Genomic DNA, 19,638 nt, shown 5'->3' with positions numbered 1-19,638 from the left:
GAATCGTCTCCACAAGTAGGGACCAGATGGAACGGCAGTCATGGGGATCTGCGGGGAGATTTGAGGCCCCCAGGTGCATGGCCTCTGGGCAGGGTGGTACCCTGGCACTGCTAGTGCCACCTGAGCACCCTGGCAGTGCCACCTGGGCACCAGCCAGGCATTGTCAAGGTGCCCAGGTGGGACTGGCAGAGGCACTGCCATGGTATGAGGCTGGCACTATCAAGGTGCTAAGCTGCCACTTTTTGCACAGTGGTGATCGAGCTGGGGTGTACCCTGCGCAGGCGTGGAGGGTGTGGGGAGGTGCGGGCGGGCCCAGGGCCCTCCTTATAGCGAGTTGAGGATTCGGGGTGTTCAGGTGTCACGCCGGGGCTCGAGAGATCAGGACACCAATTTTGCTGCACTGAGGAATTCCGGACAGAAGGACACCTCAGTGCAGAAAACGGGGTGAGTGCGGCCTCGACGGGGGGTTCCCTGCTGAGGCCCCCGATCTACCCAGATGGGCGTTAGATGGTGGGGTGCTTCTTGGCACTCTGAGTGCCTGGAAACATCCAGTTAATCTTGCGCGATGGGACTCTGTCCTCATTCATGTCGATCACGCCCACTGAGTGTAAAAGTTTCTGTAGGTACTTGAAGAGAAGATGATTGGTGAAGACAAATGTAGGTCCCTTACAGTCAGAAATAGGGAATTTATAATGGGGGAACAAAGAAATTACTGACCAACTGAATACATACTTTGGTTCTGTCTTCACAAATGAGGACACAAATAACGTACCAGAAATGTTGGGGACTGCACGGTTTAGTGAGAGGGAGAAACTGAAGAGAAATAGTTGGGATTGAAGACTGATAAATCCCCAGGGCCTGATAATCTACATCCCAGATTACTGAAGGAAGTGGCTCTAGGAATAGTGGGTGTATTGGTGGTCACCTTCCAGGATTCTGTAGACTCTGGAACAGTTCCTGCAGATTGGAGAGTGGCTAATGTAACTCCACTATTTAAAAAGGGAGGTAGAGAGAAAACAGGGAATTAGCGACCAATCAGACTGACGTCGGTAGTGGGGAAAATTTTAGAATCCATTATCAAAGATTATGTAGCAGAGCACTGAGAAAACAGTGGCAGGGTCGGACAGAGCCAGCATGGATTTACGAAGGGGAATCATGCTTGACAAATCTACTGGAATTCTTTGAGGGTGTAACTCTTGGAATTGATGAGGGGGAGCCTGTGGATGTGGTTTACTTGAACTTTCAGAAGGCTTTTGACAAAGTTCCACATAATAGAGTGCCATTATTGGGATTAGGAGTCGTGTATTGAGATGGATAAAAGATTGGTTGGCAGATAGGAAACAATAAGATTGAGTATTTGATTGTTGCTGCTGCCTCGGTGGTGCTGGACCTTCGAGAAGTCAGGCACTGTTCAGGCGTCCCACACTGGGTGTCCCACACTGGGTGTCCCACACTGCGTGTCCCACACTGCGTGTCCCACACTGGGTGTCCCACACTGCGTGTCCCACACTGCGTGTCCCACACTGGGCGTCCCACACTGGGTGTCCCACACTGGGCGTCCCACACTGGGCGTCCCACACTGCGTGTCCCACACTGGGCGTCCCACACTGGGCGTCCCACACTGCGTGTCCCACACTGCGTGTCCCACACTGGGCGTCCCACACTGGGCGTCCCACACTGGGCGTCCCACACTGGGCGCCCCACACTGGGTGCCCCACACTGGGTGCCCCACACTGGGTGTCCCACACTGGGTGTCCCACACTGGGTGCCCCACACTGGGTGTCCCACACTGGGCGTCCCACACTGGGTGCCCCACACTGGGTGCCCCACACTGGGTGCCCCACACTGGGTGTCCCACACTGGGTGTCCCACACTGGGTGCCCCACACTGGGTGTCCCACACTGGGTGCCCCACACTGGGTGTCCCACACTGGTGTCCCACACTGGGTGTCCCACACTGGGTGCCCCACACTGGGTGTCCCACACTCTACAGAGCCCCACACTGGGTGTCCCACACTCTACAGAGTCCCACACTGGGTGTCCCACACTGGGTGTTCCACACTGGGTGTCCCACACTCTACAGAGCCCCACACTGGGTGTCCCACACTCTCTGTCCCACACTGGGTGTTCCACACTGGGTGTCCCACACTGGGTGTCCCACACTCTCTGTCCCACACTGGATGTCCCACACTGGGTGTCCCACACTCTCTGTCCCACACTGGATGTCCCACACTGTGTGTCCCACACTCTACAGAGTCGCACACTGGGTGTCCCACACTGGGTGTCCCACACTGGGTGCCCCACACTGGGTGTCCCACACTGGGTATCCCACACTGTGTGTCCCACACTGGGCGCCCCACACTGTGTGTCCCACACTGGGCATCCCACACTGGGTGTCCCACACTGGGCGTCCCACACTGGGTGTCCCACACTGTGTGTCCCACACTGGCGTCCCACACTGTGTGTCCCACACAGGGCATCCCACACTGGGTGTCCCACACTGTGTGTCCCACACTGGCGTCCCACACTGGGCATCCCACACTGGGTGTCCCACACTGGGTGTCCCACACTGGGCATCCCACACTGGGTGTCCCACACTGTGTGTCCCACACTGGCGTCCCACACTGGGCATCCCACACTGGGTGTCCCACACTGGGCATCCCACACTGGGTGTCCCACACTGTGTGTCCCACACTGGCGTCCCACACTGGGTGTCCCACACTGTGTGTCCCACACTGGGCATCCCACACTGGGTGTCCCACACTGTGTGTCCCACACTGGCGTCCCACACTGGGCATCCCACACTGGGTGTCCCACACTGGGTGTCCCACACTGGGCATCCCACACTGGGTGTCCCACACTGTGTGTCCCACACTGGCGTCCCACACTGGGTGTCCCCCACTGGGTGTCCCACACTGGGTGTCCCACACTCTACAGAGCCCCACACTGCGTGTCCCACACTGCGTGTCCCACACTGGGTGTCCCACACTGGGCGTCCCACACTGGTTGTCCCACACTGGGTGTCCCCCACTGGGTGTCCCACACTGGTTGTCCCACACTCTACAGAGTCCCACACTGGGTGTCCCACACTGGGCGTCCCCCACTGGGTGTCCCACACTGGGTGTCCCCCACTGGGTGTCCCACACTGGGTGTCCCACACTCTACAGAGCCCCACACTGGGTGTCCCACACTGGGTGTTCCACACTGGGTGTCCCACACTGGGTGTCCCACACTCTACAAAGTCCCACACTGGGTGTCCCACACTGGGTGTCCCACACTGGGTGTCCCACACTCTACAGAGCCCCACACTGGGTGTCCCACACTGGCCGTCCCACACTGGGTGTCCCACACTCTACAGAGTCCCACACTGGACGTCCCACACTGGGTGCCCCACACTGGGTGCCGCACACTGGGCGTCCCACACTGGGTGTCCCACACAGTGTGTCCCACACTGGGTGTCCCACACTCTACAGAGTCCCACACTGGGTGTCCTACACTGGGAGCCCCACACTGGGTGTCCCACACTGGATGTCCAACACTGGGAGCCCCACACTGGGTGTCCCACACTGGATGTCCAACACTGGGAGCCCCACACTGGGCGTCCCACACTGGATGTCCCACACTGGGTGCCCCACACTGGGCGTCCCACACTGGGTGTTCCACACTGGGTGCCCCACACTGGGTGTCCCACACTGGGTGTCCCACACTCGGTGTCCCACACTGGGTGCCCCACACTGGGTGTCCCACACTGGGTGTCCCACACTGGGTGCCCCACACTCTACAGAGTCCCACACTGGGTGTCCCACACTGGGTGTCCCACACTGGGTGTCCCACACACTACAGAGCCCCACACTGGGTGTCCCACACTGGGTGTCCCACGCTGGGTGTCCCACACTCTACAGAGCCCCACACTGGGTGTCCCACACTGCGTGTCCCACACTGGGCGTCCCACACTGGATGTCCCACACTGGGTGTCCCACACTGGGTGCCCCACACTGGGTGCTGCACACTGGGTGCCGCACACTGGGTGTCCCACACTGGGTGCCCCACACTGGGTGTCCCACACTGGGTGTCCTACACTGGGTGCCGCACACTGGGTGTCCCACACTGGGTGTCCCACACTGGGTGTCCCACACTGGGTGCCCCACACTGGGTGCCGCACACTGGGTGCCGCACACTGGGTGTCCCACACTGGGTGCCCCACACTGGGTGCCCCACACTGGGTGTCCCACACTGGGTGTCCCACACTCTACAGAGCCCCACACTGGGTGTCCCACACTGGGTGTCCCACGCTGGGTGTCCCACACTCTACAGAGCCCCACACTGGGTGTCCCACACTGCGTGTCCCACACTGGGCATCCCACACTGGATGTCCCACACTGGGTGTCCCACACTGGGTGCCCCACACTGGGTGCTGCACACTGGGTGCCGCACACTGGGTGTCCCACACTGGGTGCCCCACACTGGGTGTCCCACACTGGGTGTCCTACACTGGGTGCCGCACACTGGGTGTCCCACACTGGGTGTCCCACACTGGATGTCCCACACTGGGTGTCCCACACTGGGTGCCCCACACTGGGTGCCGCACTCTGGGTGCCGCACACTGGGTGTCCCACACTGGGTGCCCCACACTGGGTGCCCCAGACTGGGTGTCCCACACTGGGTGCCCCACACTGGATGTCCCACACTGGGTGTCCCACACTGGGCGACCCACACTGGGTGCCGCACACTGGGTTTCCCACACTGGGTGCCCCACACTGGGTGTCCCACACTGGGTGCCCCACACTGGGTGTCCCACACTCTACAGAGTCCCACACTGGGTGTCCCACACTGGGTGTCCCACACTGGGTGTCCCACACTCTACAGAGCCCCACACTGGGTGTCCCACACTGGGTGTCCCACGCTGGGTGTCCCACACTCTACAGAGCCCCACACTGGGTGTCCCACACTGGGTGCCCCACACTGGGTGTCCCACACTGGGCGTCCCACACTCTACAGAGTCCCACACTGGGTGTCCCACACTGGGTGTCCCACACTGGGTGTCCCACACTCTACAGAGCCCCACACTGGGTGTCCCACACTGGGTGTCCCACGCTGGGTGTCCCACACTCTACAGAGCCCCACACTGGGTGTCCCACACTGGGTGTCCCACACTGGGTGTCCCACACTGGGCGTCCCACACTGGGTGTCCCACACTGGGTGCCCCACACTGGGTGCCCCACGCTGGGTGCCGCACACTGGGTGCCGCACACTGGGTGTCCCACACTGGGCGACCCACACTGGGTGTCCCACACTGGGTGCCCCACACTGGGTGCCGCACACTGGGTGCCGCACACTGGGTGCCCCACACTGGGTGTCCCACACTGGGTGTCCCACACTGGGTGCCCCACACTGGGCGACCCACACTGGGTGTCCCACACTGGGTGTCCCACACTGGGTGCCCCACACTGGGTGCCCCACACTGGGTGTCCCACACTGGGTCCCCCACACTGGGTGTCCCACACTGGATCTCCCACACTGGGTGTCCCACACTGGGTGTCCCACACTCTACAGAGTCCCACACTGGGTGTCCCACACTGGGTGTCCCAGACTAGACCGGCGTGAGACAGGTTTGTTTTACCCTACTGATGATTACAAAGTGTTGTTGCAATAGTAATCCTGCTCAGTACGAGAGGAGCCGCAGGTTCAGACATTTGGTATATGTGCTTGGCTGAGGAGCCAAGCTACCATCTGTGGGATTATGACTGAACGCCTCTAAGTCAGAATTCCGCCTAAAAGTAACGATACCCGACATCCGGTGGCGACTGTGAGGGAGTAGGTCGCACATTTGGTGGCTCCCGTTTCGGTCGGGCTTTTGGACCTTTTCCCCTGACTTCTTTGCGCTTTTGAGCACGGAATTGGAAAGCAATAGTATTCAGGCACTGGACCCATACAGAATTGTCTGGACCTAAGAAGCTGGAGGGACCGTAAACAGCAGAAGAAGTGGTCGAGCAAGGGCACAGTGGAGGCTGTGAGAGAGAGCAGCATGGCTGGTGTTCAGAGCAAGGAGCCGACAGCCCCGCCCACAATGCAGCAGCTGCTGCAGACTATGCAGGAGGGCGTTTGGCTTTGGAACGTGACAACTTGGAGCCGCTACAGAAGTCGATTGACCGGATGGGAAAAAGGCTGGACGATCAGGCTGAGAAGCTCCAGCAGTTGGAGAAGTCAGTGGAGGAGCAGGCTGACTTTCAAACGGTGGCGGATGTGGAAATTCAGAGTCTGAGGGACCAGCAAAAAGTGCTTCTGGAAAGGCTGGAGGACGTGGACAACAGATCTCGCCGGCAGAACGTGAGAATCGTGGGCCTCCCGGAGGGGGCAGAGGGTCATGCAGTCGGGTAAAGCCCCGGGGCTGGACGGGTACCTGGTGGAGTTTTACAAAAACTTTGCCGGGATAGTGGGGCCGGTGCTGGTCAGGGTCTTTAACGAGGCAAGAGACAGAGGGAGTTTACCCCCCCCGACGATGTCGCAGGCCACCATCTCGCTCATTCTGAAACGGGATAAGGACCCGGAGGCCTGTGGGTCACACAGGCCGATCTCTTTGATCAACGTAGACGCCAAGTTACTAGCCAAGATCTTGGCAACTAGAATTGAGGACTGTGTACCGGATGTAATTGTGGAGGACCAAACCGGGTTTGTAAAGGGGAGGCAGCTGGTGGCCATCCTAAGAAGGCTGCTCAACGGGATTATGATGCCCCCGGAGACTAGGGAGGTAGAGGTAGTGGTCGCCATGGAAGCTGAAAAGGCTTTTGACCGGGTCGAGTGGGAGTATCTGTGGGAGGTACTAGGACAGTCCGGGTTCGGGGCGGGGTTCATCGACTGGGTCAAGCTATTGTATCAGGCCCCGGAGGCGAGTGTAAGGACGAAAAGGATGACATCGGACTACTTTAGACTGCACTGTGGGACACGACAGGGCTGCCCTCTCTCCCCACTGCTGTTTGCGCTGGCCATAGAGCCGCTGGCAATTGCACTGAGAGCTTCTAGGGGCTGGAAAGGGCTGGTTCGGGGTGGAGTGGAACATAGAGTCTCGTTGTACGCGGATGATCTGCTGTTATATGTATCGGACTCAATGGGGGGGATGGACGGTATTATGGCAACCCAGTCTCACACTCGGTCACACTCGGTGTCCCACACTCAGAGTCTCACACTCGGTGTCTCACACTCAGTGTTCCACACTCAGAGTCTCACACTCAATGTCTCACACTCGGTGTCTCACACTCGGTCACACTCGGTGTCCCACACTCAGAGTCTCACACTCGGTGTCTCACACTCAGTGTTCCACACTCAGAGTCTCACACTCGGTGTCCCACACTCAGAGTCTCACACTCGGTGTCTCACACTCAGTGTTCCACACTCAGAGTCTCACACTCGGTGTCTCACACTCAGCGTTCCACACTCAGAGTCTCACACTCAGAGTCTCACACTCGGTGTCTCACACTCAGTGTCCCACACTCGGTGTCTCACACTCGGTGTCCCACACTCAGAGTCCCACACTCAGAGTCTCACACTCGGTGTCCCACACTCAGAGTCTCACACTCGGTGTCTCACACTCAGTGTTCCACACTCAGAGTCTCACACTCGGTGTCTCACACTCAGCGTTCCACACTCAGAGTCTCACACTCAGAGTCTCACATTCGGTGTCTCACACTCAGTGTCCCACACTCGGTGTCTCACACTCGGTGTCCCACACTCAGAGTCCCACACTCAGAGTCTCACACTCGGTGTCCCACACTCAGAGTCTCACACTCAGAGTCTCACACTCGACGTCTCACACTCGATGTCTCACACTCGGTGTCTCACACTCAAGAGTCTCACACTCGGTGTCCACACTCAGAGTCTAACACTCGACGTCTCACACTCGATATCTCACACTCGGTGTCTCACACTCAGTGTCCACACTCAGAGTCTCACACTCGGTGTCCCACACTCAGAGTCTCACACTCAATGTCTCACACTCGGTGTCTCACACTCAGAGTCTCACACTCAGAGTCTCACACTCAGTGTCCACACTCAGAGTCTCACACTCAGTGTCCACACTCAGAGTCTCACACTCGGTGTCCCACACTCAGAGTCTCACACTCAGAGTCTCACACTCGATGTCTCACACTCAGAGTCTCACACTCGGTGTCCACACTCAGAGTCTCACACTCAGTGTCCACACTCAGAGTCTCACACTCGGTCACACTCGGTGTCCCACACTCAAAGTCTCACACTCGATGTCTCACACTCAGTGTTTCACACTCAGAGTCTCACACTCGGTGTCCCACACTCAGAGTCTCACACTCGGTGTCTCACACTCAGCGTTCCACACTCAGGGTCTCACACTCAGAGTCTCACACTCGGTGTCTCACACTAAGCGTCGCACACTCAGAGTCTCACACTCGGTGTCTTACACTCGGTGCCTCACACTCGGTGCCTCACACTCAGCTCCTCACACTTTGTTACAGATGCAAAACAGTCTCTTTAAACTTTATCTTTCAGAGCAGAAAACCTTTCCATGCTTAATGCTGGCTCCCCCTCAAAGGCAGGAGATATCACGGAACCCCAGCAACAACAACGTTAAAATATGTGTTATTTATCCACCACAACGAGTGACTTGATACCCTGATGATTATGGATTTCGAAACCAGAGACCTTTATCGGGGTTATCTATCCCCTGCCCACCAATTACTCAGCAAATGCAATGACATTTCCTTCTCTGTTCAATAGTGTATTAAATGTCACCCATGCATCTGTCGCACTGAGCGTGACTCTTTCGGGACGGGTTGACACTCCCCAGCCCCCCACCCTCCCCCCACCCACCCCCGCCCCTGCTCTTGGTATCGGCTGTGGCCCAGATCAAGAATGGTACTGTTCAAACTAGACAGGAATAATTGAAAATTAGAGATTGTACCGAGGTGGATGGAGGGGGAAAATGATTATTTTTAAAAGTACTCAATGTTCTTGTGTGACAAAGCAGTTGCTAAGGAGAAGATTGAATCTTGTTGAGAGGCTGCAGCATCTTTTATCAAAAAGATTATCTTTTGTGAACCTGCTGTCGGTAGAAAAGGAGGAAACTGATCTGCAGCATTTCATTCTTTCCGGGCCAGTGAGCTGCTGTGGGGCCTGTATGCTGCTTCAGATCTGTCTCTGTTGTTGCGAGGCTTTGCTTAAGTTAGCTAGCTTGTCCTGAGGACCCCTCTGTCCAAGCACTTTGTGTCACTGATCTCCGAAACCGTCACATTCAGTGCTCCACCTGACAGTGGAGGGTGATGGCTCCGGATATGAGCAGAAGGGTGTTATTGAGTGTGGCTGATATTGTGATGAATGTAGGAGATTGTTATTTATATTAACTATCTGTTGCAGTAATGGTGTTATAAATCCTGGTTTAACATTCGGGCAGGTGGTCTGCATATAAAAGATGCAATTAAGATGTTGTAAACATTCAATTGTTTTCCGATATAGGCATAGTGGACTTTTGCCTGTAGAAAGAAGGTTCCCTGGGGTTTAGATAATTAGGCATTTGTGTTTAATAAGGTGGTCTTAAGACAGTTAGTGCGATGGAGCTGATGTAACTAATGGGAGGAGCCAGGTCTGTAGCAGGTACTTTAGCTTTCAGTCTGCAAAATACAGAAGGGCATGAAGCTCATGTCTGACAGAATCTCTCATTTGCTGAAAGCAACTCTTGACACAGGGGACAGCAAATATCTCACAGTTTGCCTATCATATTTACAAGTGACTTTAGATCTGTATTGGGTTTTTTCAATTGGAGATAGAGAAGGTATCAGTGAGAAGTTAAAGCGTTGACTTTTATTGTTAAGAATCTGTGATGTTAATGTAGTTCGTCCTCTGTTAAGGAGAAAGTTTGTTTTCATATAAAAGGTATCTATTGTCAGTGGAATCACCCCTGGGGGTTGATGAATCCTCACAGTTTACAAATCGCAAAATTATTGAGGATTCTCGTTCGGTTTTCTAACATACATTGAGGTTTGGTCCAGTACCTTAACAATGTTACCTAGAGAACTCTATTGTTCGAGGGCAGATACAGCATGAGGTTAGATACAGAGTAAAGCTCTCTCTATACTGTCTCCATCAAGCATTCCCAGGACAGGTACTGCACGAGGTTCGATACAGAGTAAAGCTCCCTCTACATTGTCTCCATCAAACACTCCCAGGACAGGTCAGCACGGGGTTAGATACAGAGTAACGCTCCCTCTACATTGTCCCCATCAAACACTCCCAGGACAGGTACAGCACAGGGTTAGATACAGAGTAAAGCTCCCTCTACATTGTCACGATCAAACACTCCCAGGACAGGTGCAGCACGGGTTTACAGACAGAGTAAAGCTCCCTCTACACTGTCCCCATCAAACACTCCCAGGTCAGGTACAGCACAGGGTGAGATACAGAGTAAAGCTCCCTCTACACTGCCCCCATCAAACACTCCCAGGACAGGTACAACACGGGGTTAGATACAGAGTAAAGCTCCCTCTACACTGTCCCCATCAAACACTCCCAGGACAGGTACAGCACGGGGTTAGATACAGAGTAAAGCTCCCTCTACAGTGTCCCCATCAAACACTCCCAGGACAGGACCAGCATGGGGTTAGATACAAAGTAAAGCTCCCTCGACACTGTCCTCATCAAACACTGCCAGGACAGGTACAGCACAGGGTTAGATACAGAGTAAAGCTCCCTCTACATTGTCACCATCAAACACTCCCAGGACAGGTACAGCACGGGGTTAGGTACAGAGTAAAGCTCCCTCTACACTGTTCCCATCAAACACTCCCAGGACAGGTACAGCACGGGGTTACAGACAGAGTAAAGCTCCCTCTACACTGTCCCCATCAAACACTCCCAGGTCAGGTACAGCACAGGGTGAGATACAGAGTAAAGCTCCCTCTACATTGTCCCCATCAAACACTCCCAGGACAGGTACAGCACGGGGTTAGATACAGAGTAAAGCTCCCTCTACAGTGACCCCATCAAACACTCCCAGGACAGGACCAGCACGGGGTTAGGTACAGAGTAAAGCTCCCTCTATACTGTCCCATCAAACACCCCCAGGACAGGTACAGCACGGGGTAGGTACAGAGTAAAGCTCCCTCGACAGTGTCCCCATCAAACACTCCCAGGACAGGTACAGCATGGGGTTAGATACAGAGTAAAGCTCCCTCTACAATGATCCCATCAAACACTCCCAGGACAGGTACAGCACAGAGTTTGATACATAGTAAAGCTCCCTCTATACTGTCCCCATCAAACACTCCCAGGACAGGTACAGCACTGGGTTAGATACAGAGTAAAGCTCCCTCCACATTTTCCCACTCAAACATTCCCAGGACAGGTACAGCACGGGGTTAGATACAGAGTAAAACTCTTGCCGAATTAACCCAAATCTATGAATGATTTTATTTCCAGATTGAGAGTATAATTCTGACATGGTTTGGATTGTAGTTAACACACTCATTTCATGTCGGTGTCTGAATTGTGTGATTTTCTGTGACTGCTCATGACGTCACCGTGTTCTACGCTTTCCAAAGCATCATTTTGCAGTGAAGGTCCAGGCCACAGGCTGTGACCAACACCAACCTTTCTCTGTAGAGTGTGCAGGAGCTCCTGGTTGTGACTGAGTCCCTCCGCCTCGATCTCAGTGAGTTGTTGAGCCCTGGCTAGCAGCCTCTTGCTCTGGCTCTCCCAGTCATGTGCTGGGGTGTCCTTCTCAAGCTTCATTCGCTCAGCCAGTTGCAGCAGGAACCTCAGGTGCTGAAATGAAACAAAAGACACCATGAAAATGCTGGTGATACGCAGAAGGTCAGGGATCATCTGTGGAGAGAGAACATATATTCTTCACATCAATGACTTTTCATGAGTTCCAGCATATCCTGGTTTAGTTCAGATTTCCAGCATTGGCAGCATGTTCGATACAGCGTAAAACTCTCTCTACACAGTCGCCATCAAACACTCCCAGGACAGGTACAGCACGGGGTTAGATACAGAGTAAAGCTCCCTCTACACTGTCCCCATCAATCACTCCCAGGACAGGTACGGCACAGGGTTAGATACAGAATAAAGCTCCCTCTACACTATCCCCATCAAACACTCCCAGGACAGGTCCAGCATGGGGTTAGATACAGAGTAAAGCTCCCTCTACACTGTCCCCATCAAACACTCCCAGGACAGGTACAGCACGGGGTTAGATACAGAATAAAGCACCCTCGACACTGTCCCCATCAAACACTCCCAGGACTGGTACAGCACGGGGTTAGATACAGAGTGAATCTCCCTCTACACTATCCCCATCAAACACTCCCAGGACAGGTCCAGCATGGGGTTAGATACAGAGTAAAGCTCCCTCTACACTGTCCCCATCAAACACTCCCAGGACAGGTACAGCACGGGGTTAGATACAGAATAAAGCTCCCTCGACACTGTCCCCATCAAACACTCCCAGGACTGGTACAGCACGGGGTTAGATACAGAGTGAATCTCCCTCTACACTGTCCCCATCAAACACTCCCAGGACAGGTACGGCACAGGGTTAGATACAGAATAAAGCTCCCTCTACACTATCCCCATCAAACACTCCCAGCACAGGTACAGCACGGGGTTAGATACAGAGTGAAGCTCCCTCGACACTGTCTCCATCAAACACTCCCAGGACAGGTACAGCACGGGGTTAGATACAGAGTAAAGCTCCCTCTACGCTGTCCCCATCAAACACTCCCAGGGCAGGTCCAGCATGGGGTTAGATACAGAGTAAAGCTCCCTCTACACTGTCCCCATCAAACACTCCCAGGACAGGTACAGCACGGGGTTAGATACAGAATAAAGCTCCCTCGACACTGTCCCCATCAAACACTCCCAGGACTGGTACAGCACGGGATTAGATACAGAGTGAATCTCCCTCTACACTGTCCCCATCAAACACTCCCAGGACAGGTACAGCACGGGGTTAGATACAGAATAAAGCTCCCTCTACACTGTCCCCATCAAACACTCCCAGCACAGGTACAGCACGGGGTTAGATACAGAGTAAAGCTCCCTCTACGCTGTCCCCATCAAACACTCCCAGGACAGGTCCAGCATGGGGTTAGATACAGAGTAAAGCTCCCTCTACACTGTCCCCATCAAACACTCCCAGGACAGGTACAGCATGGGGTTAGATACAGAATAAAGCTCCCTCGACACTGTCTCCATCAAACACTCCCAGGACAGGTACAGCACGGGGTTAGATACAGAGTGAAGCTCCCTCGACACTGTCCTCATCAAACACTCCCAGGATAGGTACAGCACGGGGTTAGATACAGATTAAAGCTCCCTCCACACTGTCCCCATCAAACACTCCAAGGACAGGTACAGCACGGGGTTAGATTCAGAGTAAAGCTCCCTCTACACTGTCCACATAAAACAGTTCGAGGACAGGTATAGCACGGGGTTAGATACAGAGTAAAGCTCCCTCTACACTGTCCCCATCAAACACTCCCAGGATAGGTACAGCACGGGGTTAGATACAGAGTAAAGCTCCCTCTGCACTGTCCCCATCAAACACTCCCAGGACAGGTACAGCACGGGGTTAGATACAGAGTAAAGCTCCCTCTACACTGTCCCCATCAAACACTCCCAGGACAGGTACAGCAAGGGGTTAGATACAGAGTAAAGCTCCCTCTACACTTTCCCCATCAAACACTCCCAGGACAGGTATAGCACGGGGTTAGATACAGAGTAAAGCTCCCTCTACACTGTCCCCATCGAACACTCCCAGGACAGGTACAGCACGGGGTTAGATACAGAGTAAAGCTCCCTCTACACTGTCCCCATCGAACACTCCCAGGACAGGTACAGCACGGGGTTAAATACAGAGTAAAGCTCTGTGGTTGTCTGTGTAGAGGTATTACAGTACCTGGTAATGCTGGAACACCATTGGTAGATATTGTATGCTTCCTATTGGTCAAGCTGTATGGTAGCTCCGCCCTGCTAGGCAGGGTATAAGAGCCTGTGCCACCCCAGCAGCCTTCATTCTGTACCTGAGCTGCTGGGGGAAACATCTAGCTTATTAAAGCCTTCAAGTTGGACTACAACCTCGCTTTATTGGTCATTGATCGTGCATCAATTTAATAAGCTAGACTTAAAAGGATAGAGCTCCGAATCAAGCCAGAGTGTCTGCAACTCAGCCCCCACGCGGCGAATTCAGCGGCAATCTTCAAGCACTGGCTGGCGTGTTTTAAAGGATATCTCGGAACGGCCGAAAACACACCCACAGGAGAGCAGAAAATGCAAGTCCTGCACTCGAGGGTGAGCCCGGAAATTTACACCCTCATCGAGGACGCGGAAGACTTCGATGCGGCAATAGAGCTGCGAAAAGGACATTATATCCCCCCCAGTAAACCAGGTCTACGCCCGACATCTGCTAGCAACGAGGCGACAAATCCCTGGGGAATCGCTGGAAGAATTCTACCGTGCACTCCTGGTGTTGGGGAGAAACTGCAGCTGCCCGCAAGTTTCGGCGAGCAACCACACAGAACTTTTGATCCAGGACGCTTTCGTGGCAGGTATGCTATCCTCCCAAATCCGCCAGCGATTGCTGGAAAAAGACACCCTAGGCCCTTGCAGGGTCCCTGGACGTGGCCTCCAGAAACACCCGCGCTTACGTTCCCGACTGCGCGGCAGTCCCCTGGGCAGTGTGGAACTCCTCCGCAGCTGACCCCGAGACATTCCCCATCCCCCCACAAGCTAGTGCTGCAAGGCAGCCTGGCAACACCGAGGGGCCCCGCTGCTACATTTGCGGGCAGGCCAAGCACCCCCGCCAGCGCTGCCCGGCCCGTGCATCCACCTGGAAGGGATGCAGTAAAAAGGGCCATTTCGTGGTGGTATGCCAGGCCCGTGCGGTTGCCGCGGTCTCCGGCAGCGAATGCGGACCACCACCACAAACCTCTCCACGGTCCCCATGCGGCCAGCGGGCGCCGCCATCTTCCTACTCCAGGGCCACGTGCGGCCCCCGGGCGCCGCCATCTTGTCCCGCGGATGCCACATTAGATGGATGGGCGCCGCCATTTTGTGCACCCCCAGCCATGAGCAACCAATGGGAGCCGCCATCCTGGATGGACCCCCAGGACCCCAGCTCGGCTGACCACACACCGCCTGAAGAGAACACTTAAACTGCTGCGATTAGCCTCGGTGACTCTGGATCAGTGCCGGCCTCTAACACTCTCACCTGCGACAACGACTGTACTTATCAACGGGCACGAGACGTCCTGCTTAATCGACTCTGGGAGCACCCTCCACACTGACCCCATCAAACACTCCCAGGACAGTTACAGCACGGGGTTAGATACAGAATAAAGCTCCCTCTACACTGTCCCCATCAATCACTCCCAGGACAGGTACGGCACAGGGTTAGATACAGGGTAAAGCTCCCTCGACACTGTCCCCATCAAACACTCCCAGGACAGTTACAGCACGGGGTTAGATACAGAATAAAGCTCCCTCTACACTGTCCCCATCAATCACTCCCAGGACAGGTACGGCACAGGGTTAGATACAGGGTAAAGCTCCCTCGACACTGTCCCCATCAAACACTCCCAGGACAGGTACAGCACGGGGTTAGATACAGAGTGAAGCTCCCTCGACACTGTCTCCATCAAACACTCCCAGGACAGGTACAGCACGGGGTTAGATACAGAGTAAAGCTCCCTCTCGCTGTCCCCATCAAACACTCCCAGGACAGGTACAGCACGGGGTTAGATACAGAGTGAAGCTCCCTCGACACTGTCCCCATCAAACACTCCCAGGACAGGTACAGCACGGGGTTAGATACAGAGTAAAGCTCCCTCGACACTGTCTCCATCAAACACTCCCAGGACAGGTACAGCATGGGGTTAGATACAGAGTAAAGCTCCTTCTACACTGTCCCCATCAAACACTCCCAGGACAGGTACAGCACGGGGTTAGATACAGAGTGAAGCTCCCTCGACACTGTCCCCATCAAACACTCCCAGGACAGGTACAGCACGGGGTTAGATACAGAGTAAAGCTCCCTCGACACTGTCTCCATCAAACACTCCCAGGACAGGTACAGCACGGGGTTAGATACAGAGTAAAGCTCCTTCTACACTGTCCCCATCAAACACTCCCAGGACAGGTACAGCACGGGGTTAGATACAGAGTGAAGCTCCTTCGACACTGTCCCCATCAAACACACCCAGGACAGGTACAGCACGGGGTTAGACACAGAGTAAAGCTCCCTCTACACTGTCCTATGCAAGCAAACAGTTTAATTGGTTATTGTCGTTTTGATGAGAATGTGGCCTTAACACTTTCCCAACATATTTGTGCTGCAGATGTCACTAACTCTGTGTTTCAGGATGTCCTGGAATCGCTTTGAGATGTCTTCTGTGTGTGAACGGAGCTGTATAAATACAAGTTCATTCTCATCCTTTACCAAATGCAGAAAATGCCAGAATTCAAATTGAAAGCTCTGCTAGTTTGCTCGAAACCTGCCCCTGGATTTTCAATCCCCACTCATCGTAATGAGCTTTCAGACATAATACTTAATTTGTTTTTGGTTGGAGCAATTGAAAGGCAAGAAAGTTCAACACGATAAAAGAGCAAGTGGTTTGGTTAATTTTAAAAACAGGATTTCAATATGATATTCCAGGATTTAATTTTAAAAGAAAAACATTGCTTAATGTGTGTAGGCGGCCAATAATGCTGTGTCTGAGAGTCAGCTCTTTAATGCTCGCATCTTCATAAGAATCAGACAGCTATTTATATTTGTTTTGAGATCAACTTCACAGTCTGCATCAGGACGAGGGTGTCCTCACCCACCCACTCATTCACAGAACCACACAACTCAGAGGAGTCTATTCAGCCTATTAGTCTGAAAACTGTGCCTATAGATCTGAGTAGCTCTTTCACCTCTCATTTGCAGCTCTCAACTTTTCCCAGATGAATTATATTGATGTGAAAAGATTCAGCGCACAAATTAAGTCAAGTTAACTAAAAGTTGTGTTTTTACTGTTGGGTGGTAAAGTTAACTTTATAGATTGAATGACTATTTTAACTACAAACACCTCCAATCCTGTCTCTAAAGTCCATCTCTGCTGACAATATCTGCTGTGCCTCTCGAGCTCGGACATTTTCGAATCTAGAGGCAACACGAAACAACGATGTTGCAACGCTAGGCAACTATTGCCAGGGATCCCTGGAATGAAGAGCTTGTCGTATGAGGAACGGTTGAGGACTCTGGGTCTGTACTCGTTGGAGTTTAGAAGGATGAGGGGGGATCTTATTGAAAATTACAGGATACTGCGAGACCTGAATAGAGTGGACGTGGAGAGGATGTTTCCACTTGTAGGAAAAACTAGAACCAGAGGACACCATCTCAGACTAAAGGGCCGATCCTTTAAAACAGAGATGAGGAGGAATTTCTTCAGCCAGAGGGGGGGAAATCTGTGGAACTCTTTGCCGCAGAAGGCTGTGGGGGCCAAATCACTGAGTGTCTTCAAGACAGAGATAATTAGGTTCTTGATTAATAAGGGGATCAGGGGTTATGGGGAGGAGGCAGGAGAATGGGGATGAGAAAATATCAGCCATGATTGAATGACGGAGCAGGACCGATGGGCCGAGTGGCCTAATTCTGCTCCTATGTCTTATGGAGATGGCATCTTCAGCCCAGCAACAAAACAGTCTCCAGTGCGTTCCAGGCCACCACCATTCTCTGTGTAAAACGCTTCCCCTGCACATCTCCACTGAACCTTGCCCCCCCTCACCTTGAACCTGTGCCCCCTTGTAATTGTCATTTCCACCCTGGGAAAAAGCCTCCAACTGTTCACCCTATCTATACCCCTCATAATTTTATAAACTTCCATCAGGTCGCCCCTCAGTCTCTGTCTCTCTCGGGAGAACAATCCCAGTTTATTCAATCCCTCCTCAAAGCTGATACCCTCCAAACCAGGCAACATCCTGATAAACCTTTTCTGTACTCTCTCCAAAGCCTCCTCGTCCTTCTGGTAGTGCGGTGACCAGAATTGGACACAGTATTCCAAATGTGGCCTAACCAACGTTCTATATAATTGTGACATAATTTTCGAGCTTTTATACTCAATACCCCCTCCCATGAAGGCGAGCATGCCATATGCTTTCTTTACCATCATTTCCACCTGTGCTGCCAGTTTTAAGGATCTGTGGACCTGCACATCCAGATCTCTCTGTGTCTCTCTGCTCCTGATGGTTCTGCCATTTATTTTATAGCTCCCACCTGAATTGGATCCACCAAAATGCATCACCTCACATTTGTCCGGGTTAAATTCCATCTGCCATTTCTCTGCCCAATTTTGCAGCCTATCTATATCCTGCTGTATTCTCTGACAATCTTCATCACTATCCGCAACTCCAGCAATCTTAGTATCATCCGCAAACTTGCTAATCAGACTAGCTATGTTTACTTCCAAGTCATTTATATATATTACAAACAGCAGAGGTCTCAGGACTGATCCCTGCAGAACACCACTAGTTACAGACCTCCATTCGGAAAAACACCCTTCCACTGCTACCCTCTGTCTTCCATGGCCAAGCCAGTTCTGAATCCATCCAGCTAGCTTACCCCTGACCCTGTGTGATTTAATCTATTGCATCAGTCTGCCATGAGGGACCTTATCAAATGATTTACTAAAGTCCATGTAGACAACATCCACAGCCCTTCCCTCGTCAATCATTTTTGTCACCTCCTCAAAAAATTCAATTAAGTTAGTGCGACATGAGCTGCCTCGTGCAAAACCATGCTGTCTGTCGCTAATAAGACCATTCACTCCCAAATGTGAAGAGATCCTGGGTGGGATTTTCCATTGGCCGACGCCAATATCGTAATCGGCGATCGGGCAGAGAATCCCTTCCAATACCCAAATCGGAGGCGGCGCCGGTTTCACGCCGGTTTTCGAGTCTCCGAGATGGCATCATCGCGTCGCGTGCCGCACACCGTTGGAACAGCGTCAGCGGGTCATTGGAAGGCTCTTCCCGATGCTCCACCCTCATTGGGCCTAGTTCCCGACCGCACAGTTGACATGTGGTCCAGCGCCACACTCGGCCGGGAGCCATGCTGGTAGCCGGGGGGGGGGGGGCTTCTGCGAGGGCTGAGGGTACAGGTGGAGGGTGACCAAGGGGTGGCCTGTGGGGCCGTAAATGGCAGGTTGGGTCCGCTCACGGCCGGCGCCATGTTATACGGCGCCACTGCTGCAGGTCGTCGCTGTGCGCGTGCACGGCCACGGATCCAGCCATTCTCCGGCGGTTTTTGGCACGGGAGCCGGGGGTTTTACCCGGCACCGTGGCTAGCCATTCACTGGTCGCAGAATCAATGAGGGTTCAGCGCCGATTTTGGAGTCGTAAAACGGCAGGAAATTCTCTGTTTCCGCCGGCACTCTGAGAATCTTTTCCAACAATTTCACTCGCACTGACGTCAAGCTCACTGGCCTATAATTACCCGGGTGATCCTTGCTACCCTTCTTAAATAACGGGACAACATTGGCTATCCTCCAATCCTCTGGGATCTCACCTGTGGCCAACAAGGACTCAAAGATTTCTGTTGGAGGCCCAGCGATTTCATCTCTTGTCTCCCTCAGTAATC

General features: G+C 53.5%; 1 protein-coding gene across 1 annotated transcript in view; it reads right to left on the bottom strand.

The window, feature by feature from the left end:
• LOC140407937 (coiled-coil domain-containing protein 170-like) overlaps window positions 1–19,638 on the bottom strand; it is a 118,784-nt gene that overhangs the window by 46,246 nt on the left and 52,900 nt on the right. The window contains exon 9 of the mRNA XM_072495126.1: window positions 11,610–11,783. Coding sequence (XP_072351227.1) covers window positions 11,610–11,783 — 174 coding nt within the window. The remainder of the gene's footprint in view (window positions 1–11,609; window positions 11,784–19,638) is intronic.

The sequence above is a fragment of the Scyliorhinus torazame genome, chromosome 2, assembly GCF_047496885.1.
Source record: "Scyliorhinus torazame isolate Kashiwa2021f chromosome 2, sScyTor2.1, whole genome shotgun sequence".
Taxonomy (NCBI): Eukaryota; Metazoa; Chordata; class Chondrichthyes; order Carcharhiniformes; family Scyliorhinidae; genus Scyliorhinus; species Scyliorhinus torazame.
This window is presented reverse-complemented; position numbering and strand designations above follow the sequence as displayed.